At 39.1% G+C, this 26,444-nt stretch overlaps 1 protein-coding gene and 1 non-coding gene across 2 annotated transcripts in view; both read left to right on the top strand.

Annotated features, from left to right (window-relative positions):
- Positions 1 to 2,658: 2,658 nt before the first annotated feature.
- IPO7 (importin 7) overlaps positions 2,659 to 26,444 on the top strand; it is a 33,379-nt gene continuing 9,593 nt past the window's right edge. Inside the window, exons 1-16 of the mRNA XM_058838700.1 lie at positions 2,659 to 2,875; positions 11,262 to 11,343; positions 12,967 to 13,120; positions 13,468 to 13,626; positions 15,901 to 16,057; positions 16,670 to 16,759; positions 17,198 to 17,292; positions 17,393 to 17,477; positions 20,484 to 20,618; positions 21,127 to 21,226; positions 22,245 to 22,321; positions 22,664 to 22,780; positions 23,567 to 23,656; positions 24,183 to 24,348; positions 25,122 to 25,282; positions 26,112 to 26,240. Of these exons, the coding sequence (XP_058694683.1) occupies positions 2,792 to 2,875; positions 11,262 to 11,343; positions 12,967 to 13,120; positions 13,468 to 13,626; positions 15,901 to 16,057; positions 16,670 to 16,759; positions 17,198 to 17,292; positions 17,393 to 17,477; positions 20,484 to 20,618; positions 21,127 to 21,226; positions 22,245 to 22,321; positions 22,664 to 22,780; positions 23,567 to 23,656; positions 24,183 to 24,348; positions 25,122 to 25,282; positions 26,112 to 26,240 (1,881 nt within the window). The 5' untranslated portion in view covers positions 2,659 to 2,791. The remainder of the gene's footprint in view (positions 2,876 to 11,261; positions 11,344 to 12,966; positions 13,121 to 13,467; positions 13,627 to 15,900; positions 16,058 to 16,669; positions 16,760 to 17,197; positions 17,293 to 17,392; positions 17,478 to 20,483; positions 20,619 to 21,126; positions 21,227 to 22,244; positions 22,322 to 22,663; positions 22,781 to 23,566; positions 23,657 to 24,182; positions 24,349 to 25,121; positions 25,283 to 26,111; positions 26,241 to 26,444) is intronic.
- LOC131575009 (small nucleolar RNA SNORA23) lies at positions 23,853 to 24,033 on the top strand. The gene has a single exon (XR_009276658.1). It is a non-coding gene; the product is annotated as a small nucleolar RNA SNORA23 (small nucleolar RNA).

Genomic DNA, 26,444 nt, shown 5'->3' with positions numbered 1-26,444 from the left:
TGGAAGTGGGTATATTTATTTAATCAAAATTTCAGTGTTAAGGATGCCACAGCTCACCAGTCTCTTGTAATGTGAAAACATTTGCCATCTCTCAGGTTGCTCAAACTGCTGGTGTGTCAGTTTTCATCCAGCTTTACTATTTTATCTCCCTCTACAAATTGTTCAGATTTGTGAGAAATTATTTTTTAACCTGATAGATACTTCCTCTTAAATTTGGCTTCCTGTTGATATGAAATGTCCATCTTGACCGAATCCTCCATTTATTGCTTTCTTTCATTTATACAATTAATCCTGCTATGAAGTTAGCTATTGTTATTGCTTTTGGGCAAGCAAAGATGCGAGTACAAACATCCTGGATAATGCAAACATTACTGGACATAAAAGGTTTTCTTTTTCAGAGTATTCATGGTGGACAATTGCTTACATATTCTTTAGCACAACTGTTTTTTGTTGTCCAAAAAAACCCCACTTTTGTATTGAAACAGGAAGAGCTCTGGCACAAGCTTCCAGAGTCACAGCACCTTTGCTGACGATGGCTCCCATCCCATTGTGCTTGTCTTTGCAGCATTTCACATCTGTACATCTGACACAGCATTAGGCACAACCAGCACGTCACCAGCCCTCTGCCCTCTGAAGTACTTATTTTTATTTTTAGAGAAGATACATTCCGTTTCATAAGTTTTTGAATCAGCTTAGCACCGTGGCTGGGGGCATTATTGCTTTGCTTTGCTCCTTTGATACCAAGAGCATTGAGATTTGATCTTGTTATCTGTGCTGTGACACAGAAGCAGGGAAAATACTTTGTTGCAGCATTTTGTAATGGTATTGAATCTACACTATTTCACTTTTTTTTTTTTTTGACATTTTGGGCAACATCTAGAATTGGAGTATGACTGCAGATCTGGGCAACTCATAAAAAACCAGCATATGACATCATGTCCCAAAATTATGCCACATTGCCACTTGGGTCATCTGGGCCCATATGTCTCCTGTGTTTACTTAGAAAGGCAGACATTCCTTGCTGCTTCACTGTTTAGTTTCATAAATTGGTTGCTCATTTTCACACTCGCAAAGAAAAAGCTACATAGTGTAAATTACCGTTTTTAGCATAATGTAAAAACAAAAAGACACCAATAAACCAGTAGCACGAAAAACTGAGAAACCCAGTTTTAGTCCAGCGACAATCATGAAGAAATCACTAATTTGGGAAAATTATATACAAAAGCAAATATGCTGTTCCATATATGCAAAGACATTCCAGATAAGCCTAGATTTCTTGAAACTCTTTAACTTAACTGTAAAGATATAGTTCACTTTATCAACTTTCTAAATTGTATCACTTTTAAATTTTGTTATTTTTTGGTTTTGTGTTATTGTTCTTTGTATTTGCATTTCTGCTTTTCCCTGTGATATGTGCCTTCATTTCAGAGTCATTCCAGGATGAGATGCTTGTGAAATATTTTTCTTGATGATTTTATCTGACAGTTCAGTAAATTCCCCTCATAAAAATAACTCCCAAAATTTCAAGTACATCGCTGCATTACCATCCCCCAAATGAAGGCATGACAGTAAATGATCGTATAGTGCCAATTAAATTTTACAACTCACTAACTTATAAATAGCATTGCTCATTTTATCGTGACTCCTCATGGAAGTGAAATTACTTCGGTGCTCAAATGCTTGTAGGATGAAGCCTACAGAAGTGACTTACAGAGGACCAAGTTAAGCAGTTATGACTCTGTGACTGAGTCAAGGCCTCCAGAATCATTGAATCATGGAATTGTCATGGCTGGAAGAGACCTTCAGGATCATCCCGTCCAACCACCAACCCAGCACTGCCCCTGTAACCCCTAACCCAGTAACCCACATCCCCCAGCAACAGTTTCAGATGCCTCTTGAACCCAGGCAAGAACCTGTTCCACTGACTGACCACCTTGACAGCGACAATTTTTTCTAACACCTAATCTGAATCTCCCCTGTCTCATTTTAAGGCCATTTCTTCGGATCCTGGGCAGGCACAGCAGGAGAGATGTGTCCTCACCCGGCTACAGCCTCTCTTCAGGGACTCAGAGTGATGAGGACCCTCCGGAGCCTCTTTTCTCCAGGCTAAACACCCCCAGCTCCCTCAGCCGCTCCTCATAAGACACATTTCCTAGACCCTTCACGAGCGACAGCTCCGTTTATATTGATTTTCTGAAAAAATTTTGACACATCTTCAGGATTTCCGTTCTTCTCTTTTTTTTCCCACCACCCTAAACCCAGCACGGCAGGCACCCCGTGCCCACGATAAAGCAAAGCCAGGCCCCACGCACCCCTCCTTCCTCGCTGAGCCACACGAATCTCTCCGAAAACAGGGTGCGGGTGCGGGAGGGATTTTCAAGGGAGGGATTTTTGCTAAAACAACGGGTCCCTCACAGCGCTGGCGCGGCCGAGGAGCTCGGCTTGGAGCGGAGCGGAGCGGGCGGTGCCGGAGCGCGGCTTCCGCGGCTCCTGAGGCGGCTTGTGCGGGCCGAGACCGCGTATCCCGCGTCTCCCCGGCGCCCGGCCGCGCCCCGATCTCATCCCCCGGTGCTGGTGCCCGGCCGGACTGCATCTCCCGCGGCGCCCCGCGGCGGGGCGGGGCGAGCCGTGCGGCGGAAGGGGCGCCGCTCCCGTCGGCGGCGGGGGCAGCTCTATCCGGGCTCTTGGCGCTCTCCCTTCCTTTCGCGCCGGCGGCCGCTGGAGGCGGCGGGTCCATGTGCGCTCGGCGCGGCCCCGGCTCCTGCCCTCCGCCCCCCGCGCTGCCCCCGCCATGGACCCCAGCGGCATCATCGAGGCCCTGCGGGGCACCATGGACCCGGCGCTGCGCGAAGCCGCCGAGCGACAGCTCAACGAGGTGAGGGCGCCGCCGGGCCTGGGCCGGGGCCGCGGCGCTGGGGAGCGGGGACGAGGCCGGCCCGTGAGAGGGGGAGCGGGGCGGGGGCGGAGAGGGTCCCCTCGGCTCCTCGGCCCGTTCGCTCGCGGCCGCTGCCCCTTCCCGCCGGCCGCGTCCCGGCGGCCGCAGGCCGGGCCCGGCGCGCATTGTCCCCGCACATGGCAGCGGGGCCGGGCCGGGCCGGGCGGGGCTGCTCGGGCGGGGGGCAGCGGCAGAAAGCGGCCGAGGCCCCCGTGTCTTACTCGGCCGTAACAAATTGCCTCCATTGTCTCCGTGCTCAGCCGGGAAAACGGTGATCCGCTGAGCAGGGTTTAAAACCACCCTTGTGCAGGCCTTCGGTGGCTCAGGCTGGACACGGGGACCATCTAAGCGACATCGGTTCTTGGGTGTTGAAAGCAGTAATTTGTCAGCGGGGAAGGAGGTGGCAAGAGCCTCATCCCTTCGCAAGCAGTGCCGCCTGTAAGAGTGGCCTGGGCTGAGTTCAGAATCAAATGTGATGGCCTGGGCCGAGCTGAGAATGAGATCTGGCAGCCTGGCGGTGTTTGGTGTTCCGAATCCTGTGGGCTCCGGGGTCAGCAGGGCTGCCGGGGTAGGCGCTCCCTGGGTGTATGCGGACACGTGTCCCAGGGACGGGGGCAGACACGGTTCCGGCCCAGCTGTGTCATCCGCTTGCACTGCACTCACCTGACACACTGGGATGTAAAAACCCAGCAGCTCCCAGTTCCACGGACTTCCATTTTGGAAGAAAATTTTATTTTTGTTCTGCTTAACCTCACCTGGTAGGTGAAAACTTTATTGATGAGACACAGCCACGGGGCTTGTAGACATTTTGGAGAACAAAAGTGTTTTAGTGTTTGACTCGAAGAAAATAGGATCTCTTGATGGAGGAGGTGAAGGATAAGCCCGTGTGGCAGTTCTTGTGGTGCTTTTAGTTGGCTTTTTCCAAAAGCATTTTTCCTTGTTGCTCTTAAGCAGACTTTGGGCCTGACAATACTCATGTAATGCAACAGATGTTCAGCAGAGCTTAGATAAAGGTGGGCCAAATGTTCTGCTGGCAGTGGAGAAAATTTCAAAAACTAAAGGAATAGCTTCTCAGAAAATAAAAAAGTGATTCCTGCATGTTATTTAATAAGTGAATAGCAAATAAATATTAGGTACCTTTGAAACAGATAGCTCTAAAACTACTCAGTGACTATTTGACGCTTGTACAAAGTAATTGCCTGTCTTTTCCGTGTACTCTGTTAAAAAGTGTGTTGGTGTTTGTTGTTTAAATAAAAAATGCAAGAAATGTGATGGCCTGTAAAGACAGTAGTATCTATGAAATCTAAAGCTGGCCCAAAAATGCGTGTTTTTCCATGTTCAATGGATGTCAATATTTATATATAGTAACTTGCTTGAAATTTATTTTAGTTATTTTCTGCAGGTATTGAGTTGCTGAAGGTGCAGGGAATTAATGTTCACTGCCAGTCGGAGTCTTCAGCAAATGGCAAACTCTTGCAGGAAGGATCGCGCTTGCTGGCCACTGGCTTTTGTTCTCACTTTGGAATCAAAACCCCATGGTCCATCATGTACTACACAAGTACTAAATCAGAATATTTGTGCCCCTTTTAAAACACCAGATATTATTGAACCAGCATGTAAGAATTCTTTTTTGTGGGAAATGGAGCATCACTAATCTTTGACAGATATTTTGTGATAAAAATATGTGCTAAACCAGAAGTCTGCAAGCACTTACATATACGTGCAGCTTTAGTCACATGTGTGGTCTTGGTTTTACTTAGGTTTATTGAAGTCAGTTATGCACTTTCTTGCTGAATGCTGGTCTAAATTTGTTGAATGTGAGAGCAATTCTGTTACCAGTTAATACTTAATTACAGGTATGGGGGTCTCTTTCTCTGTAAAGATGAGATCACAACAGCAGAGAACAGTGTTCTTGTGCATGGCCAGGCCTGCACAGGTGTTTTATAGCTTAATAGTTGTCCTTGGTTGACCTTTCACTTTACCTTTAGTTTGTCAGAAGTGCCCCTGTTGAGCTGATGAGACTGGCTTTCAGCAGAATGGTCATTTTACCTTACCAGAAAAGACCGTGCATCAATCTGTAACTGATATTCCTGATTAGTGCAAGAGATATCTAAGTAGCTAAGAGTTAACCAAGTATTTGGATCTGTCTTCACCATATCCTATCAGTCAACGAAGTTCTCCTGACTGGAGAAGAGGACTGGAGTGTATGATTCTTGATTTGTCTGAGCTCTATTATTTTTCCTTTGACCTTGGCCAAGTCGTGAATTATTCTGTACTTTTTCTCCCGTCACTAAGTTTTATCAGGTTCTATTGCCTGCACATAAAAGGCTCTGTGAGAACTTTCAGAGTTGAGACAATGTTAAAAAGTAAGTATTTTGGTCTCTTCGTCTTTACTTTTCTCACTGTGAAAAAAAGTTACAGGGAATGAGGTCATTTGCCCTTGTGTCTGAGAATTTTCAGCTGATGGGGTACCCTGAGGTGTTCCCATCTCTGTCCTTGTCCCACAGGGGAAAGCTGTGTTTTATCAGGACTTCGAGCCAGAATCTTCAAGTAAACTACTGGAGAGCAGCAGGAAGACATTGCTGCCTTTTGAAATAGTCTTTGTGCTCCATGTATGAAGTGTTTCTCAGAATTTGTGATGAAAATAGGTATTTTTAACTATGCAGCTATGGAATGAGACTCTGAAAAAAATACAGTGTTGTTTCACCATTTAATATCAAAATATTTATAAAGATGCAGTTGTATAGATGCAGAAGTATAACTTCACGGTGATGTATGTCTTGTAAGTCTGAGATTAACCTCGGTGTGTGAGCTATTAAGACATCTTTTTAGACTAACAACCCAATTTTTGCATCTGACAATGTTTAGGGGAGAAAAAAGTGCGATCTCCTATAGCTCATCATTTTTTTGTAAGTCACAGCCCAACAGAGTTTGTTTAGGAAGACATCCTGATGCTGTACTGGAAAGTGACTTTCAGAAGTTACATTTGAGGTTTTTCATGTTCTAATATGAGTGACAGGGGAAGGATAGAGAGGAAATTTTGTTGGCTGGCCACCATCACCATTGATTTAACAGTGCAGTAGGGCCTAGTTCAGTGCCTTTCACTGCCTGCTTAATAGCTACAAATGTCAGAAGGGTGGAATGGGTTACATTAAATGATTGGCCTCTTAGCTGCTGAGAGTTTAGCAGTGAAAGGTTGTCAAAGGGGAAGAAGCAATCTGCTTCTTACATGGAGTCTTTCAGACAGGATTTTCCAAAAGCTGGAATGCTATGGATCATGGGGTCTCTTTTGAAGTTGTTGGTGTGACATTTTACCCAAAGTACTTGGGTTAAACTTGGTTACTTTCACTTCCCCCATCTTCCATCTCTATATTCTGGTGTGTGTTAGATGAGGGGTGCTTTGGGAAAGAGTGTTTCAAGCTGCATGTGCCAAGGCTGGTCCAACACCAGGAATCCCCTTGGGGGCAGTAAGGAACCAAGGGAGCCTTGGCTCCTCCAGGAAGAAGTTTCCTCCTCGGTGCAAGTTGCCCAGCACGAGGTAAAATCCAAGCAGAAAGGGCCACTTGCCACTTTCTCATGTCTTAGCAAATAGTTCTGTGTGTGCCTAGCAAGCCTCTGCTAGGAGCACATTGCTTTTTTCTCAGCCAGCAGTAGAGCAAGAAGTCCTTCAAACTTGCAGACAGCGAAGAAAGGAACATAAGGGATGTTTGCAGGAACTGCTAAATGTGTGTGTGTGTGTGTCTTTTGTGGACATTGAACTAAGTTTGCATATACATTGTAGCTGCGTAAGAGGTGGCAGAACTGGCTTGTAAAAACCTGAGGTCAGAATGACTTCCACACCTGCTGAGTTCTTAAAAAAGAATTAAAAGATTGCCACGGGGCAGTTTGCTGATTCAGCGTGGCCTTACAGCTCCTGACCTTACCTTTCTGTAAGAAAACAGTTTCATCTCAGTGTAGTAGTTATGTTCACCCAGTCCTGCTATGGCCCAGATCAAAAATTACATATGGATTTTTTTTTTCCCAAAAAAACTGGAATGGAGGAGAAGCATTAAATTCTTATTTTTTCCATCTACTTTGTTTTTTAAATGTTAGCTTTTATTCACATGTGTGCTACTTTGAATAGCTATATAAATAACCTGGGGTTCCAGTTCAGCAGCATATAGTAAGTATTGCTCATCTGTTCTGCTTTTTTGGGCAACAGTAAAGGAGGTGCCTATTGTGTGTTTGTTATGGTATGTCAGCTTCCTGATGTCTGAAAAGAACACATGGAGGTCTTTTTACCCCAGATGAAACTTGTTTTTATCATTTAGAGGCACGCAGGCTTTGTGTGAGAGATTATTCCAGCATTAAAGATTAATGTAACTTACTGCAGTATCATTACTAGAGGAAAAGTGCTTTTCCACACTGTAATTAACTATTCATAGTTCACATGCCATGAACTGGTTTCTTCAATGTTAACTTTGAACTTCGTTCCTCTTTTGGATTATGCAGCTGGTATGACTCTTTTCTCAAAAGTCTCTTTTAGCACATGTCTGACAAAGCAACCCTGCTAGGAAAAACTGCAATGGACTGTGCAAAAAGATTGTGTGTTCTGGGGCAGTGATTGGTATTAAGAGACAGTGGTGCAAGGTTTGTGGTCTGATAGAACACATTCCTCAGCTAGCCAGGCTGCATAGCAAAGATTGCTCTTGGGAAAAGTCCCCAAATTCTTTGGCTCTTAGACAGCAAAGTCATACCAGTGACATGGCATGTCAGACCTTTTGTAAGTGGGAAAGACTTGAGATGAGTTTTGGTTTTGTTTTTCTTTATGTGCTGAGTTAAGTGCTGGAAAACTGACTTCTGTGACAGAACTATTTTTAAAAAACCCTGTAGTTCTCTAAATTTAATGTTTACTTTTAAATGGCACTTGTAAACAAGGAGCAAGAGAATAAAAATCAAAATTTTACCAATGTCAAAGCTTTCAAGTCTTAAAAATTTTCTGTTCTTCATGCAGTTTAGAGTATGTGATAGTGACCATTGTGAAATCCTGATTTTAGTTCAAAAATACACCTAAAATAGGTGTGGTTTTTAGTGTGGTTGTTTTTTTTTAGCAGTGCAGTCAGTGAAGAGGAGCATGCTGTCCTGAGAGGCAGCCCTCTCAGGGGAGTAAAATTATTAAAGATGGAAATAGCTGAAAGAGATGTGGATTCAGTATTTTTTAATGCTGTAGATACAAAAAGGCACCTATGGTGGTGTCTTATTTTAGGTTCAGGTTTTTTTTTTTCCAAGTGCCAGTAAAACATGGGATGCTCTTTTTAAGAGTGAAGCAGAGCAAGGGAGTATGTGAGAGGTAATTGTAGTACTTGGTGTTTTATTTGAGCATTCAGTACACCCTTTTCTTCATGGAATTGTCCTTACTTGTCCCTACATCTCAGTTGCACTGCAACCACCTTCCTTTTAGTGGCTTGGGAAGGAGGTCATTGTGAAGAGTTTGGGAGTCCTTTATATTCCATAGAGAATGCATGGAAGTGTTAATGTAGCTCTGTGTGAATGTAGGTATTAACGGAGAGGATTAAGAGCAGGCTTTGATTGGCAAGTACAAGGTATTTTACTTGTATTAAAAGCACAGATTATATCTTGGCTGAATCTGCTTTGAACCACTAAAGGTGATAAAGCAGCTCATCCTCATGGTTGGTTGGAGTCTGATGCTTCAGATGCTAATAAGGATGATACTTGTAAGATTTAAAAAAACCCAAACAGATAATGGTGTAGATGTTTTGGTTTTGTCCCTTAAAGCTTGCTATAGTTCAAAGAACCCAATGGAAATATATTAATTCTACATTCTAATAGAACTGATATTTCTAGGGAGCTTCTGTAGCCTGCTATAGGCACAGGCTCAGTCCTGTCTTTGTAAATAAAGAAAACATTCTTTGGTATTTTATTAAATTTCATTGTGTAGCAGTTTTGTACACTGCTGTCTATATATGTTTCTTTTAAGACACAAAATTTTAAAATTTAATTTATTTTGGTTTTTCCGTTAGTTCCTTAGTAGCTCTTAAGCATTATTTCCATATTTGTTGCTGAAATGGATGGTTTTTATTACAAGAATAGCAGTCATTTATAATGGGAAAGGAAAAGTAATCCTTAATTTTTAAAATTATAGGATTAAATGCTTCTGGCTTTGCAAACATTGCAAATTTTCAGTATAGAAAAGGTATCTGTTAAGCTTATAGCCCTTGTGGAAAGACATCAGTTTTCACTTTTAAGTCCATTTTATGCAGACTAATATGACCTTATTTTTAGGTGAGTTAAAGGTTATTGAAACTGAAAGCTTTCTTCAGGTTCACAACACGTTAAATACAGGAGCACTTCCGCTGACATTAATGTTAAGCGTATAATTGAGTGCTGTGCTGAATTAGGGTCTGATGTCATTTGGAATGTGCTGCAGGACTGTGTGTGTCTATTAATGTTCCTTAAGGAAAGGAGGAACTTAACGGACCTGCAGCTGTAGGAGGAATCTAACCCAACTAGTAAATTTGAGTTTCAATTTATTTGTTCAGCCATTACTTGGCAGTTGAAGACAGTTTCACTTTTTTTTTTTTTCATTTAAAAGTGTGTTTGCTTCTTGAGGACTTGGGGAATATCAGAGGGACATGGGTCAGCAGGACGTGTGCTCATATTGCGGTGTCAGTTACTCTCAGTTCATCGAATCACACTCTGCAAATAAACATTTCAGTGGGACTAGATGCCTCTGGGTGCTCTGGAGCCTGTAGAGTTTTAGTGCACTGGATGAATGTGTACAACAGTGTTTTAACATTTTGGGCAGATTCTTAAGTCAAGTTTGTTCTTCGTTTGAAATCTGTTTAAAAGAGTAGGAGATAGAAAACAAGCTACACTAACCAAACCTGAGTACCAATGTCATGTCCCAGGCTGTCCCTTTTACCCTTGTTTGGAACCTGTTGGAGATATTTGCTCAGGAAAATGAAAGTTGAAGAGAAAATTCTGGTACTGTAGGAGTGAGCTGAGCAGCATTACACACTTAGGAGGAATCTTGACATCATTTCATACTGTCAGAAGAGCTTTTGGTCTTAATAAAGGGAATGGAAGGATAATTTCTGATTATTTCTCTTCATGATATGAAGTTGCTGCAGTATCTGAGGCAGCCATTTGGTTTTCATAAATTGTGTAATTTCAGTGGTTTTAAAAGTAACAAGTGGGTAAGAGGTATTTTCCTAAGAGTTCAACAGGTTAAATTAGGTGGATCTATGCAGTGGTCTGATAGGGGAACTGCAAAGGACATAGGAAACAATGTTGCTGTGTAAGTGAAGATAGAAAGTGAAGTTTTTTTTTGCAGAAAAGCAAAGTTGTTTGGAAGTTGAATGAGGCAGATCAGGACTTGTCCAACAGAGTATCTCTGAGGATGAGGTCCCACAGCCTTTGTGAATAAGTGTTCCAGGCCTTGGCCTCTCTTGTGACTTTTTTTTCCATGCATAAAATAGGGATTTCCCACTGTAACCCATGTCCATGGACTCTTCACCTTGAGGAAAATTATGTTTGGTTTCAGTTAAAAAAAGCAGAGTTAGTTTTTAAGGATTGCAACTCACTTTTCCCAGCAAAATTAATTCATTGTCTGGAGTTCTTGATGCTTGTGAAAGGTGGTTAAAGGGTATTATAATAACGTTAAGGTTTGTTTCCTCATTGAAAATACAATCCAGTCTGTAATGTATCAATGACAGTTCTCATATGGTAACAAAAAAACATGTTTTGTTTTCTTTTTAAGTGAAACTCCTGCAAATCCTGGGGAAGTTGTTACTCTGCAGATGTGTCTCCATTTGGATCTTCCTGCTGTTGCTTTGCTGTTGGGTAGTTCTGTGGACAGCTGCTGCAGCAGTGGTCCCTTGAAACTGGTTTTTCAGAAAGATGAAGTAGGAGTTGGACTTAGTTTTAAAACATAGTTCCCATCTGTTTCTTCTGTTATTATAGAATGAACTCATACCTTGCAAGAGGTCACTGTAAACTTGCTGCTCTTGGGTTTTTTGGGCTGTTCAGGTGCTCTTGCTTCAAGTGTTCTGAATGGGGAGTATGTTTGGTGACTGTGGAAGACTGATTCCTGTTCAGTGATTTCTTCAACTCTGTTACCTTAAACGGTAGGGTTTTTTCTCTCTCCATTGCCGTCTTCAAAATGCAGTGAGCACAAAACTTTGGAATGCTTTGGCTGATTAGCTGACTCCTGTGCAACTGGCTGAATTGCTGGTATTCTATTGATTGCATTACATCATTATAAAGATATTGTAAATCTTAATGGGAATATTCTAAAACTCAACTCTTTTTTTCCCCTCTCTCATAGGCTCATAAGTCAGTGAACTTTGTTTCAACTCTGCTTCAGATCACTATGTCCGAGCAACTGGATTTACCAGTGAGACAGGCAGGCAAGTTTTCAAATATTTTTTTCATTGTATCTACTCTGATGGTGCATACACACAAGTACACATACAGATACTGTTAAAGAATTCTAATGATTTTAATGTCAAGCACTCAGAAGCTGGGAGTTGCTCAAATTACAGTCATCACGAGCTATTATCTGGCACCATACACTGAGTAAGGAAGACAGAAAGAAAAGGTGTGTCTGGCTCTTGAATGATTCTTCCCCTTTATCTCTAGTGAACATTCCTGGGGGAAGCAGAATGGTTTATGATGCTGGTGCACTTGGTCCAAGAAGGTTATTTAAACTTGTACTGTGAGCACTAAAGTTTCTAAATATATTAAGTGGAAGAAAACAAATTATGCCTTTTGGAACCCTGCTTATTTGCATGTGAGCCATCAGTAAAATTGGATGTTGATTATTGACAGCCATCAGTAAAATTGGATGTTGATTATTGACAGCTCCAAACATTGCCTTAAAGCTGCTCTAATTACTTGGTAGAGGTTTTTAGTACAACACTTCAGTGAGTTTTGTGGCTGGTCAGGAAGGTGTGATCTGGATTGCTTATTTGGACCTTCCATGTAGTAGACTACTCTAAAATGTAGCCTAAACTTAGCTTGCATTTTTATCCTACTGCTTGGGGGTATAATTCAAATGATGACTCAAAAAGCTTACTGCTTTACAAGTAGAACATACAAAAAGAAGTTTGAAGCAAACCTCTGAAATTTCACCCTCCTCCATGTTAGCCAATTAAACCCCAAAGCATCCTGTGGAGAGCGGGGATGGCTCATGCAAGGCCCAGCTTACAAACAGTGTGTGCTCACAAAGCAGTTAAAGATAAATCCCTCTGAGGGCTAGCTGACATCTCTATCACTTCAGTCTTGTAATCATCTGCTGAGTCTTTCTTGACCTCTACAGACACTTTCAGAAACCCTCTGGTTTCTGAATCTTTAACAGGTGCATATGCAATTTAGGAAGAGAAGTTGCTTTATGGACTTTTATGTAGAATTAGATTAACAGTAACTTTGTTATCTGTTTGCCATTTGAGATTCCCTATTGCATGTTGTAAGTACTTCTCTAAGTGCTGTGATTTATATTCTGCCACAGAAGCAGTTTGGATTTGGTTATCGAATAGTAAATGCAGGGTTTGTTCCAAGAGCCTGATTGCTACAAATTGCTGTAGACCATAACCTGGATATAAAGGAGCTCTGTTTCGCCAGTATTCATTCCTGTATCACCAACTTACTTATATTTTTTTGCTTACAAGGGATGTTTTAGGCTGTCATTATTAGTATTGATCAGCTTTTCTTTTTCAGTTTTAATGAAAACATCGAGAAAATTGTTATAATGGAGTTTTCAGAAATTGCTAAATAGTTCCACAACTACTTACCTGAATCATAGATGAAAGCAATATGTTTAGTATTTTTATATTAAAAGGGTGAAAGAGTATGAATTTAGTAAATTATTGGGTTAATAAATTGCATGGTTTATGTATTTTGATTCTCCTACTTAGGGTCAATGCTTTTGTAATTTTAGTTGGTCTTGTTCTAAAAAAATACGCACTTGCTAGTTGTGCATTTGTTTTGTGCTTTGAATGACTGTCAGCTGATTTGCCACTCTTGTTTCATAGGAGTTATCTACTTAAAAAATATGATAACCCAGTATTGGCCGGACCGTGACAGTGCTCCAGGAGAGATCCCACCTTACTCCATCCCAGAAGAAGACAGACACTGTATCCGTGAGAACATTGTAGAAGCCATTATCCACTCTCCTGAGCTGATCAGGTGAACAGTTTTAGCCTCTGCATGAGTTGCCTGTGGATTCTGACTGTTGGGTTTCTTTCTTTTTTTATTTTTCTCTCAGCCAAGATCACCCACGTGCTAAGCATCATTGTCACACAATGTGTATCCTAAACATAGGATTAATGTAGATGGAAAAACAGTTTTCAGCTTGTGTAGCATGTAGAAATTTTAAATTCCTTCAATGGAGACTGTTAAGCAGAAACTACAGAACCTAAACCTAAACAAAAAGGAAGTCTTAAGTATGGACAGTATTTGCTGCTTCAACACTACAAGAGTAATATTAAAATAATAGTAGTAACTTATTTAATTATTGTGTTTTTGATTTCCAGAGTACAGCTTACTACCTGCATTCACCACATTATCAAGTACGATTATCCAAGTCGCTGGACTGCAGTTGTGGAGAAAATTGGATTTTATCTCCAGTCTGACAACAGTGCTTGTTGGCTTGGAATTCTTCTCTGTCTTTATCAACTTGTGAAAAACTATGAGTAAGTTCTTTCTGGTCTTTCTCATATAAACCAGCAGAATTAATATATTGGTGTCTATTTTTTGTATTTTTTGTGTGTATACTGTAACCATGTAGAATTGTCTATGGGACTGCACCAAGGTGATGGAAATGTAATCTTAGAAAGTATTCTCAACTATTTGCTGTGCAGGTGCTGACTCATATATCTTCTCCACTAAAAATTACAGAAAAAATACCTTCATTAAAAGTTTGAATTCAGAAAAAAACGGGTGTCTTAAAACCTTAATGTGGAAGCTGTCTTTTGTGGACTGGTGGCAGTAAGAAAGTCTGCTCAAAATCATGACTTCTGCAGGAATTTATTATTTAAGTCGGGTTTAAACTTTTAAACAATTTGTGCTCTAGTACTTGGTGACAGTAACCATGGAAAGGTTTCAATGCGAAATCTGGAATGTTTGGACCTCAGAATTAGTTAACTGACTTTGGTATGATCACTTAGGTGATCAGAGAAAAGGACGGTCCTGGAGTCAGGGAATTGTAGTAGTGCAGCTGATGGAATCCACAACTTACTCTTTCAAAGCATTGGAATGCATAACATTTCTGTTTCAGGTTATTGATTTAAAATGTTGCATGGAAAAGTGTCCATCTGATTTTGTGAATTTTACGTCAATCAGCGTAAAACAGTGAATGTCAATTTCTCAAAAATACTTTTACAGGAATGCTTTAAAGATCTTTGTAATCCCAAGTGGGAGTTTTCTTAGTGGCTGAAAATTGCATTCTCACTTGATTTTCAGCTTAAACATCTTTAACCAAATATGCTGTAGAGATCTGTCAGCTGTAAATCAAGAAGTGTTCAGTGGCAGGCAATTATGGTGACAGAAATCCATGTTTAGGGATCTGAGTGCAGTCACTGTGCAATAAGTAACGGGTGTGTCTGTAGTCTCAGCTGATCAAACACTTCAGCTGAGGCCTGGAACTGCTCCTGCTTGCTCAGCTTTCTGGTGGAGTCAGCAAGGGTGAGTTTCATGTCACGAATCATGTAGGAATGTGCACATTTCAGTGTTTCAGTCAGTTTAGTGGGACATGAATCTGTGTAATGTTATGACTTGGATCAAGTTTTTACTGCCTGACTTGTAGGAATATTTAAGTTGGGATTTTTCTTTTTTCCCTTAACATGGGACATAAATATCTTGGAGATTTTAACTTTTTTTTTTTCCCCTTCAAATTCAACCAGCAAGATCAAATGGCTGCTCTTTACATAGTATTTTTTCTAGTATTTTTCATTTTTTTGGTGAAAATGGGAAACTGAATTTTCCTGAGCAATGTTTAATCTTAATGTTTGGGTTTCTGGTTCGGAAAATGCATGGAAACTGTATTATTGAACAGGATCTTAGAGCTCAGTGTTTTGTAGTAGTTTATAAGAGAAAATGTCATCTGGCAGCAGATTGAGTAGTCTTTTCCTTGTTATATTCTGAAAATTGCCACTGTTTAGGAAGCTGAGTATTGATATTTATTATTAGTGAAAAGTATACAAAAAATATGTTAGAAAAAACAAACCAAGCCAAAGCTCAATCCTCTAACCCTGAAATCTCCCACAGGAGTCCAAGAGTCTGACAAGTATTGATTGCTGAATCAAGAAATAAATGTACAATCATAAAATGATATTTTATCTTGTTATTGCCATCACCAGTATAGACAAGATCCTGCTCTGCTGTGACAACTCTTGAATCAATTAGGAGTTTCCTGTGTATGAGTTAAAATTTGGGGCAAAGATTTTGAAATGTAGCTTTGTTTCCTTTCAGGAATTTTGAAATGTTTGAGAAATGAAGTGGAGCCTTGTTTTCAGCATGGGCAAGCGGGTGGGCTGTCCCCAGCAGAGAAGGTCTGAGGTTTTATTTCAAGGGTGGTTGCCTGCTCAATCTGCCCCACAGGCTGGAATCCCACCTTCTCTGTCAGACTGTTGGCTTTGGGCAAATTAAATGGTGAGATGTGAGAGCCATCAGTGGCAGCCTGTGAGAGACTTCTCAGTTTGCTTTGTCCAGTGTCAGTGAAGCAATCTAGCTTCTGCAAATATTTTGATAAATTGTGGACTCTGATTAATCTATTTCTCATCTGTAACACTGTCTGGCTGTTGCTTTATTTCTGATTCTGTCACAGGAACGATCTAGGTTTGTTTTTAAGTCACAGGTTGTTATGAGCTGTCAAATAACCTACTTGTGCCTACAGTGGGGCAAGATGAGCTTTTGCAATTTAAAGCTGCCCAAAAGAACTACAAAACTGGTTTTGTTCTTCTCTAAAGGTACAAGAAACCAGAGGAACGGAGTCCCTTGATAGCTGCAATGCAACATTTTCTGCCAGTCCTGAAGGACAGCTTCATTCAGCTCTTGAATGATCCATCAGACCAGTCTGTCCTCATCCAGAAACAGATCTTCAAAATATTTTATGCCCTTGTCCAGGTAAAAAAAAAATTTTTATATACTTGAACAATAATTAAAAGCATTATGCTTTTTCTTAAAATAGTGAATGATTACAGTATTAGATTACATCTGAATCATTTTCCCTACTACTCAGCTCCATGAATCACAAGTTTCTGATTGTCTTGTGCTTTTACTTTTGTACAGTGCTATTCCTGGTTGGCATTAGATAAAACTTACACAAGCCATCCTCTAAGGTAGGGTGTTTGCTGAAAAACCAGTTAGAAAATGAGTTTTCTAAGGACAGATTGTGGAGGCCAGCCTACAGATAATTACCAATGTAAATAGAGGAGTTTGGAATGGAACTGCTGTTAAATGCTTCAGAAATCAGAGTAACATCCATTTAAGTAGCATTTTAGCATTGCATAAGCACAATGAATTTGAGCAGAGACCTTTAGCACCTTTGAGGATATTTAGGATATAGGTTAGATTGTGTTGAGTTCTTTAGCCTTGTTTTTGTGGTAAATTGCTCTTTCATAATAGCTAAGTGTAGGCAAAGATTTGAAAGCTAAAATTCAAACTGTGAAAGTAACAAATTTACTATAAAGAAATTCAAAAATAATTTCCCGATTTGTTTCGTTTTGTTTTACCCAGTACACATTACCTTTGGAGTTGATAAATCAGCAAAACCTGACTGAGTGGATAGAAATCCTGAAGACTGTTGTTGATAGGGATGTACCAGCTGTAAGTGGCTTTTGGCTATTTATGTCTTTAAACTTAAGTTTTTTCTTTCATTAGAATGTTAAACAGTTTAATATTTTATTTCTGCATTATTTTTACTGTACAGATGCCAAGGAAATTATAAATAAAAAAGATTAGGCTAAATGGGTTTAGATTAGGCTAAACAGACTAAACAAATTTTGAAAATATATAGCTTGTATGTGAGTTCTGTTTTTGAAATATAGCAAAGCTTATTTTGGCTACTTGTTTCTAAAATTTATTGATCATTTAGGCATATTTAATGGAGTTCATTTTTAGATATGCTCTACTTCATACTTTAATTGAGCTAAAAGTGTAAATAACAGGTTAAAAGCTAGATATACTATGTAGTTGCTCAAATAACTTCAATGTAATTTGAACTCTTTGTTAGTAATTGGTAAATAATGTCTTTTTTTTCTAAAGGAAACCCTTCAGGTTGATGAGGATGATAGACCTGAGCTGCCATGGTGGAAATGCAAGAAGTGGGCTTTGCATATCTTAGCTAGGCTCTTTGAGAGGTATTTTCTCTTCCATTATAATTTAAAAAAAACCCAAGCAAATATTTAAATCAGTAATATTGCTGCACACCTGAGTTTACATACTTGCTTCTAATTCCAGGTATGGAAGCCCTGGTAATGTTTCTAAGGAGTACAATGAGTTTGCTGAAGTTTTCCTGAAGGCCTTCGCTGTTGGTGTTCAGCAAGTAAGAAACACTGAGTGTGGGGGCAGTATTAGGATAGGTTTAGAGCTAGTACTGATTGCTTATTTCAGTATTTGCTGAAAAGGCTTCTTGCTCTTATTCACTTTATTTTTTTTTTCCCCCAAGCACTTTGGTATGGAAAGCAGTGCTGTCTGTGGGCTAAAAAAAAGAATGATAAAGAAATTATCAATTTGCCACATATCACAATCGACTTTCCACTTGGAAGCCCTCAGATTAGCTTCAGACAAATGCTACAATTTTTTTTCCTTTCTGAAAGAGATGGGTGTATGTGGTGTAGTTGCCCTTCAGAACTACCTTTTAAACTCTGTATGCAAGGTTTTTTTGACTTAAAGTCTGTAAGTGATAAATTTTCAACCTTCTGCAAAAGCCTGATCAAGCAGAGGCTCTCTTATAGTCAGGTAATTCTGATGTTCCCTTTCCACATGTCTCCCTGTTTTGGGGTTGCCATTTGTGCTGTGTTTTAGGGTCTATATGCAAAGAACCTTTGGATTAATTAAAAATCTCAGGCATGTTTTTATAAAATTTCCTTGTATTTGGTTCATAAATACCTTTCTTTTAAGGTGATTATGTTGCAAATATAAATAGACAATTTATGAAAATCTCATGGTGTAGGATGTTTCCTTCAAAGCCTTTGAGTCAGACAAACAGTTCTTAGTTCAGTTTCAGTTCTCTTAATTTCTAATGAAATCATAATGAATTACAGAGCTTTAAAAGAAGAAGTGTAGGGAAAGTATCTCATAAATCCATGCTTTTTGAAGGTTGGCCAAAGTATGGAAAACATTTTTCACATTGAGCGTAAGGCAACATTCCCCTTAGACAAGTGGTGTCAGCACTGCTTCCTGAGGTGCTCACCTGTCACCTCTAGGTGACATTAGACAGTTAATTATTGCATGTTCTTTGAGGGCTTACTGCTTGCTTTGCACTTCCAAGATAAAATGAAATTCTGACAAAAGGCTGTAGCCAAAAGTAGTCTTCGATAATTTTAACAGTTTGACAAAATACTTGTTTTTCTTTACATTCCTTTTAAATCAAATTTGATCCTTACTGTTATTGCAGCTAGGAAACTCTTAAGAATTCAGGTATTTTAAAGAAAGCTGCTAAAAAAGCAGTACTTTAGCAGGCTTAGTTTGTTTCTAAACAATAATGTAACTTGTTTAGGAAGACAGACTATATTTAAGATTCTGCCCTCCATTTTTCTGCAGAAGATAGATCTTGGGCCTCTGCTCAGGACATGGAATCTGTCAAATAAATGTGGTGGAAGATTTTTGAGCAGGTTGTGTTTCTTTACAAGAATTGGAAATCTATGGGATACTGAAGGATATAAATTTGGATAATAAGTTTCATTGAGTTGTCTCTACTCTCCAAAGTGTTTGCATCCTTTTAGTAAAGGAATAATAGATAAATATAAGATGTGAAACTACAGATGGTTCAAGTATAAACTTGAAATATACTGCTAATATTGTCATAATTGCTTCTCATTGATTAGCCCCCACCCCTCAAAAAAAAAAAAAATAAAAAAAATCCTGTATAGTCAGCATTCACTTTAGCTAAACTTTCTTAGCTTGTGCAAACCAGGCTGGGCTGCCTAGCTGGAATACCCTGAATTTATCCCTTGTGTTAGGAGCTGTTTTGCTCAAGACACTTCTCATGAGCCAGAGCTAAGCCCTGATTAGACACTGCTGCCTTGTAGTTCCTTGGCACTGTTAGAGAATTTTATTTGCCCGAGAGTGTCCATCCTGCTTTTCCTCACTGCAGTTCTTAAATATTTTCTTAATTTTTTAATATCTTTACTTACTACATCTGAATCATGAAACTACATACATCTTCTTGGATAGTCCTCAAAACAGCTGCAAGTTTGAACTTTTGTTCTCTTCTATCCTAACTCAATATCTAATGCCACCAAAACCTTGTACTCAGATGCTGGTACCAACCAGTAATTTCTCTCTAAATCCTTACGGTTTTTAAACATGAGCAGTTCAAACTTTGAGAATTGATAAAGCATCTAGAGCATAACTGTTTGTAAAGCTGTGAATATTTTGATGACTGAGTGCACTCTTCTTAAACTGAAGTGCAAGGCAATTCCTTTGGGAAAAACACTTGAGTGTTTGTGTAATAAATGGTAGCAGCAGCATTCATTCTCAAAATAATGAATCTTGTTTTCCCCAGATTTTTATTTTTGAAACATTACAGATTGATTGATATCTTTCCAGCCCTTTTGGGTTTGGATTCTTAAAAAATGCTTCTTTTGTGTGAAGACTTACATGAAACCTTGGAAATGGGACTTGCCATTTCTCTCCAGTTAGTGATGCTACTTCTGAAGGTGTAGTGTTACCACTGACCTGGACTGGGCTACAGGGAATTCCCTTTGCATTACCCATGCAAAACTCTCCTGTGAGCTGTAATTTAATTGCTGGTCACGGTCCCATGTCTGTTTCACGACCATATCTATGGAGAGCCACGGACTTGAACACAGGTAGATCCCTGTGAGGAGTTTTGGATGCCTCCTCAGGAGACTTGAGAAAGCCAAAGGGAGTGACTGGTGGATCACTCCACACAGACACATTGCTCACACAGCTGTGGCTCTGAGGCAGCACAGAGGCACTGATCAGTAGGCTGTGAGTGTAGAGTGTTCTGATCCAGTGGCTGGGTGTGAATTTCTGCCCCCAAAGAGTGAAGATGGAATAATAAACCTCAGAGGGCAAGGCCCCCTGGAGTGTGTTGGTGGTGAATTAGCATGTATGGTTTGTGTTATTAAGGATGGTATTTTTAAAAGATGTGCAAGCATCCAATATGAGCTGCAAGTTCTCTTATAAAACTGACAATGACATTTGGTAGAAGGATTAGTCAGTACCCATTTTAGCCTAATGAATGAACGGGGGTTTTGTTCAGTTTTGAGGGGTTCTTATGTAGGCTTGTGAGGGAGGGTAGAACTGGGGTGAAAATGGTCTGTGCTCTGTATAAGCTATTGATGAGATCTGATTTCTCTAGGTGTTGCTGAAGGTGCTGTATCAATACAAGGAAAAACAGTACATGGCTCCTAGAGTTCTGCAGCAAACGCTGAATTACATCAATCAAGGAGTGTCTCATGCAGTCACCTGGAAGAATCTGAAACCTCATATTCAAGTAAGCCATTTTTGGGGTTTAATACTTAGATGACTCAGAAGTACATTAGTCAGTCTACTGTACAGCATTTCCAGCCTAAAATTCACATTTTAGGCACTTCTCTTATAAATTGGTGGAAATAGTTTAAGCCAGTTGAGTGAGGGTTACCTTGAAATATGAACAAAGCCAGCTAATTTATTGTTGTCTCTCCTTTGTGCTTTAATTTATTGAGGATTACAATCTAACATAGCAACACAACATATTTGCAGATTGTGTTAGCTGCTGAATTTATGGCATTGAATCATCTCCACATGCCATTATCCAAAGCCAGTCTACTATCTTGTGTTGTTTTGTAACCCTACCTAAATACAAAAGATCTGCTTTTCTGTTAAAGGCCACATAAATCCACTCAATGTTACCATTTTATATGAGGAAGTGACAGGATGGAGAAAATCTGTAAAATACAGGACAGAATACGGAGATTGATTTAATAGTGCTAACCTGTTTTCAATCTCTTTTTTTATTCCAGGGAATCATCCAAGATGTTATTTTCCCATTGATGTGCTATACAGATGCTGATGAAGAGCTTTGGCAAGAAGATCCATATGAATATATCCGCATGAAATTTGGTGAGCACTTGAAATCTACTCATGTTAAAAAATGATTTCACGCAAAAATGGGATTTTTATGGGGTGTTTTTGTAAAAACAGAGATGGCTTTAGTCTTGAAAAAAAAGAGAAACACAGTATATTAACCAAATAATAGAGTTAACTTGGACATATTTGTGGAAAGGAGAGTGGATACAACAGTCAACAATGACAGAGGAGTTTGTGTACTTGTAAAAGTATTTCATTTTTACAGTTACAAAGTTTTTATTACAAGTCAAACAGGCCTGGTCTTGCTAACAAAAACTACGTAAATTTAATGTCATTAAAGGTTATGCCTTACAACAGCTAATATTTCAGGCCCTGGATTTCTTAGGGAATTTCACCCATGGCACAGTTCAGAGCAGATCTATCCCAGTGGTAAATGACACATTATGGAGTAAGCCCAGCATTCCAGACTTGTCCCATTTCACCTCCTGTGCTCTGCTACTTTGTGTTGGGCTTTACTCTTAGGTCTGTGCAGTCCTCTAAGGCAGGGAACAAAAAAATGCCTTAGACTGAACAAATTCTTCCCTCCACTAGGAATGTTAATGTGGCTAGAATAAGGAATCTTGAGGGGTTTGGGCGTTTTTATCCCTCAGGTCAGAGGCATACCTGTAAACACTACAGGTATTACACAAGGCTCTGATAATCCTCTTCTGCAGAGAAATGAGAAACTGAGAGTTTTTTAACCCAATTAATTCTGTGTACTGGCCTGTGGAGTAAATAGCATCCATGTCAAAATTTGACTGTTTGTGTTACAAAATATTTTTCTTAAAAATTAAAGACATAGAACTTCAAATTAGACATGTAGGGGCAGTCATTATGAAAAACATGAAATATATGTAGTCAACCATGTGTTACTCTTTGGACTTGGAATATCTCTAGCAAGAAAGCATGATTAACCACCTGAAGGGTGCTGTCTTTTTCATATTAAATACATTGGGATCGTCAACTGTAGTAAAGGACCAGAATTTATAACTGTTACAATGTTATTTAACAGATGTATTTGAAGACTTCATTTCTCCAACAACTGCTGCTCAGACATTATTGTTTACATCGTGTAGTAAAAGGAAAGAGGTAAGCTTTTCAAGGATTATACTGAAATACTACTAGCTAAATTCAGTTTATTTGCTGAAAGAGCTATTAATAAAAGTTTTACTTATCTGCTCTCATATCATAGTATGCTAAAATTTGAAATTTCAAATTTATTTTGTACTGCTCTATTCATGATTTTTGTATTTGCAAATTCTCTGGGACCCATTCTTGATAGAATATTGTGTGTTTATAAGAAATACATAAAACATTGCCCAAATTCCAGACTTGGAGCAGGCTATTGGATATTGTAGCATCTCAGAGCACAGAAAATGGTACCTGGGATGATTGATTGGATTACTTTGACTAACCTTACCTGTAATCTAGGTCCTGCAGAAGACAATGGGCTTCTGTTATCAAATCCTTACGGAGCCAAACGCTGATCCTCGCAAGAAAGATGGTGCTTTACATATGATTGGTTCTTTGGCTGAAATTCTCCTAAAAGTAAGCAGAACAGATCTGGTGGTTCTTTTCATCCTTTTTTTTTTTTTTCCCTCCTATGCTTTCTCTAACATAGAGTGCCTTAGAAGAAATGCAAATAGCTCTGAGTTCACAAGTTTATGAATTGCTGCCAGGTTTTTTAAAATTGTTTCCTTTGTTTTGGGTTTAATGTCAGCTTAATTACTTAATTACCAAAATTTTATAGGTCATGTTCAAGTTCAGAGTATTCTTTTAAGTTCTTTTAAGTTCTGTGCTCCTGGTGAGAATTACTACACCATTTCTGTGCTACACTTAATTACATTCCCTTTTTTGTGGAAGGAAGGAAAAAAGTGCTCTCTTCAGTGAGAGGCTGTTTATTTAATGGACTCTTCTTTATGTATAGAAGAGAGGAAATAAAATTAAATTTGTGATGTTGCTCAGTTAAAATGGTAGCAAAATATAGATGCATGGCATGAACTTGTATTTGGACCAGGGCTCTGAGCAGTTTCCATGACCACTTTTACTTTTGATGCCAATGTGTTGCCAATTGTAAGGTGTCTCTTGGTCAAAAAAGGGCTGGGGAAAAAGTGTCACTATTATGACTGAAAAATTTAAAAATCCACGTAGGATCCAAGTTTAATTACTAAAACAGGAGATGATTGTTGCATAATTGACTTTAAAAAGGGGTAAGTTGAAAGTGAGAGTTTTGTTACACTCTTCACACTTTAATGTGTGTGACATTTTTACCGGGATAGAAATACATTTTATATGAAGTTTTAAACTGATGTGCTTCCCTTCATATTTTGACAGAAGAAGATCTATAAGGATCAGATGGAATATATGTTGCAGAATCATGTGTTCCCTCTCTTCAGCAGTGAGCTGGGTTACATGAGAGCACGGGTAAGAAAGTGTGGCATTTACTGGTGAGATACACTGTCTGTTCCAACTGAAGAATTCAGAAATCTTCAACTTCTTCCCTCTCACAGATGCTCTCATTTATGCACTTTTTTCACAATAAATTGTAGACTTATTCCAAGGATGAGTACCAGTTTTTGCATGTGATTATAGATAGCCCCTGTGTAGTTTTGAAATGGCTGCAGCATTGTGTGCACAGTTTCCCATCTGTGTCTGGTGGTAGGGTCTGTGTGTGTTCTGCACGTAGACTGTACTGCTCACACAAAACCTGTGGCCAAAGATGAACCTGAGATCATAGTACTGGTCCAGTGATGTCTGCAGGACAGCCTCCCACTGACCAGCCTCCACACTCTCAAACATCTTCATCACTGAAGAATCTTAGAGTATCTTTATTCAACAGAAGTTGCACCTCAGATTCAGCAATTTGTGTCGTTTATGGGTATACAAATAGTTGATAATCCTTTTTGTAGGTTTTGCAGCTCTGAATTTCTTCAATGTCTTTTTTTTCCAGGCTTGCTGGGTTCTTCATTATTTCTGTGAAGTCAAATTTAAAAGTGACCAGAATCTCCAGACAGCCTTAGAACTCACGAGACGGTGTCTGATAGATGATAGGGAAATGCCTGTGAAAGTGGAAGCTGCAATAGCTCTTCAAGTTCTCATCAGTAATCAAGAGAAAGGTAGGAGCCCTTTCTTACAGCTACAGGAAGCTTTAATGGAATAGGTGTTAACTTTGTGATGTTCAGGCAGACTTGTTCTCATCTTCCCTGATGTTAATTTCCTTCTTGCAATTGTAACTTGTAATAATTTACTGTAATCTTTCAGCTAGAAAAGTTTAGGTTTTTTTACTAAATTATACAATAAATTGCATTTTAACATAAGTCATCATGATTATTAAAACATGGTCAACAAGAGCTTCGTGGTACAGTAAATCCAGTTTTATAGCACCTAATAATTGAATCAGAAATACAATGGCAATATCTGACTTAGCATATATTTGTTCATGTTAAAATTTATTTAAAGGGGAAAAAAAAAAGGCTGTCTTGATCCAGGTAGGTTTTACATGGCTTAGTATTCCTGGAGCTGGCATAAAAGTCACAAAGCAAACATACATTATATATTTAATACTTCTGGTAATTTGACAAAGGTGTATGTGTACCCATTGCTATTCAATTAACATTTGCATTGATCAGTAATTTGCATTTTATGAATTCAAAATGCAGAGCTCTGGTTTTCATACTTAACTTTTGATCCTCTTGTTATATATTATGATCCTCTTGTTAATATTATTAAAAATTTGTTCTGATGGCAGTATTGCTATAATAATTTATACTACCCATGTTTTTAGCATGTTAATGCTGAAGCACTAAACAAAGTTCTTTGAGGCTGAAGTTCTTATACTGATCTGTGTTTTTTTAAGAGTGTTAATTCAAACATTCCACCTGTTTTACAGCTAAAGAATATATTACTCCATTCATTAGACCTGTAATGCAAGCTCTGCTTCATATTATAAGAGAGACTGAAAATGATGACCTTACTAATGTGATTCAGAAGATGATCTGTGAATATAGTGAAGAAGTTACCCCAATTGCAGTAGAAATGACACAGCATTTGGTGAGACTTTATGGTGGCTTGGGGACATGTTTAATATGGGAAAGATTGGTATTTAAAATTGATAGTTGAGTTTCACCATCAATTAATAGCTGTTGTTACTCCAGTCTGTTTAAGTGCATTGATACAAGTAATTTTCTTCTACATTTAGACAGTTTTTCATCAGAAGTGGCTTCATAACTCATACTGAGTGGAAATTGCTAAGAACAATTCTAGAAGTCTTTGCAAAATCTTTGTATATTTCCTCCTATAGTGCAATAATGAAATTGGTAACACATTTTAGGTAGTCTCTAAGATGTCATTTAGGTTGTCTGTTTTAAAATATTAAATTCAAGAGTAGATTTTAAATGACAAGTTTGGTGTGAAAATAAACTTGAATCTGCAGGAGAAATTCAGAGCTTGAGTGGCCAAATCTAGCACATTGTATATTAATGGCTGCAAAAGCAGAGGTCAGCTCAGTGCTTCCCTGTTAGAGGCCCTTGGATTTAAAATGTAATTGTTAGCATGTTCTCTCTGGGAATGCCTGCCCAGTGTTCTGGTCTAGTTCAGCTACTGAGGAGACCTTGTGTCAGAACTTACCAAGGGACAATGTATTCTTTTGCATGGGACATAATGCCATTTATATATTTTTATTCATGAGTAGATAAAGGGTGACAGCTCCAATGGCTTAACATTCAAATTTTATCATCCTGAAAAGAGATTCTGGAGCAGAGCAGTCACCTGCTATTATTTGTACATGTGTTCTCAGCAGAAGGTCTTGTGAAATTGTGCAGAATGCCAGACTTTCACAATTTAATGACATATTTATGGGTTGTTCTGCTATTATGTGCAGGCAATGACATTTAACCAGGTGATCCAGACTGGTCCAGATGAAGAGGGCAGTGATGACAAAGCAGTGACAGCAATGGGAATCTTGAATACTATCGATACACTTCTCAGTGTAGTTGAAGATCACAAGGAAGTAAGTAAAAATTACTTTAAAGCTGATATGTATGGTCTGAGAACACTGTAAGTCTTTTATAGTCACAGTGTTCCTTGCATTGTTACCTGAAAAACAGTCCTTTTGGGCAAAAAGATGTTGAAAACAGAAAATAGTGAAGTACTTATCATGTAGCCAAGTTGTAACAGAGTTGGTCACTTTTCTAATGCAATGCATGTAGTAATG

The sequence above is a fragment of the Poecile atricapillus genome, chromosome 1, assembly GCF_030490865.1.
Source record: "Poecile atricapillus isolate bPoeAtr1 chromosome 1, bPoeAtr1.hap1, whole genome shotgun sequence".
In the NCBI taxonomy this organism is placed as follows: domain Eukaryota; kingdom Metazoa; phylum Chordata; class Aves; order Passeriformes; family Paridae; genus Poecile; species Poecile atricapillus.
This window is presented reverse-complemented; position numbering and strand designations above follow the sequence as displayed.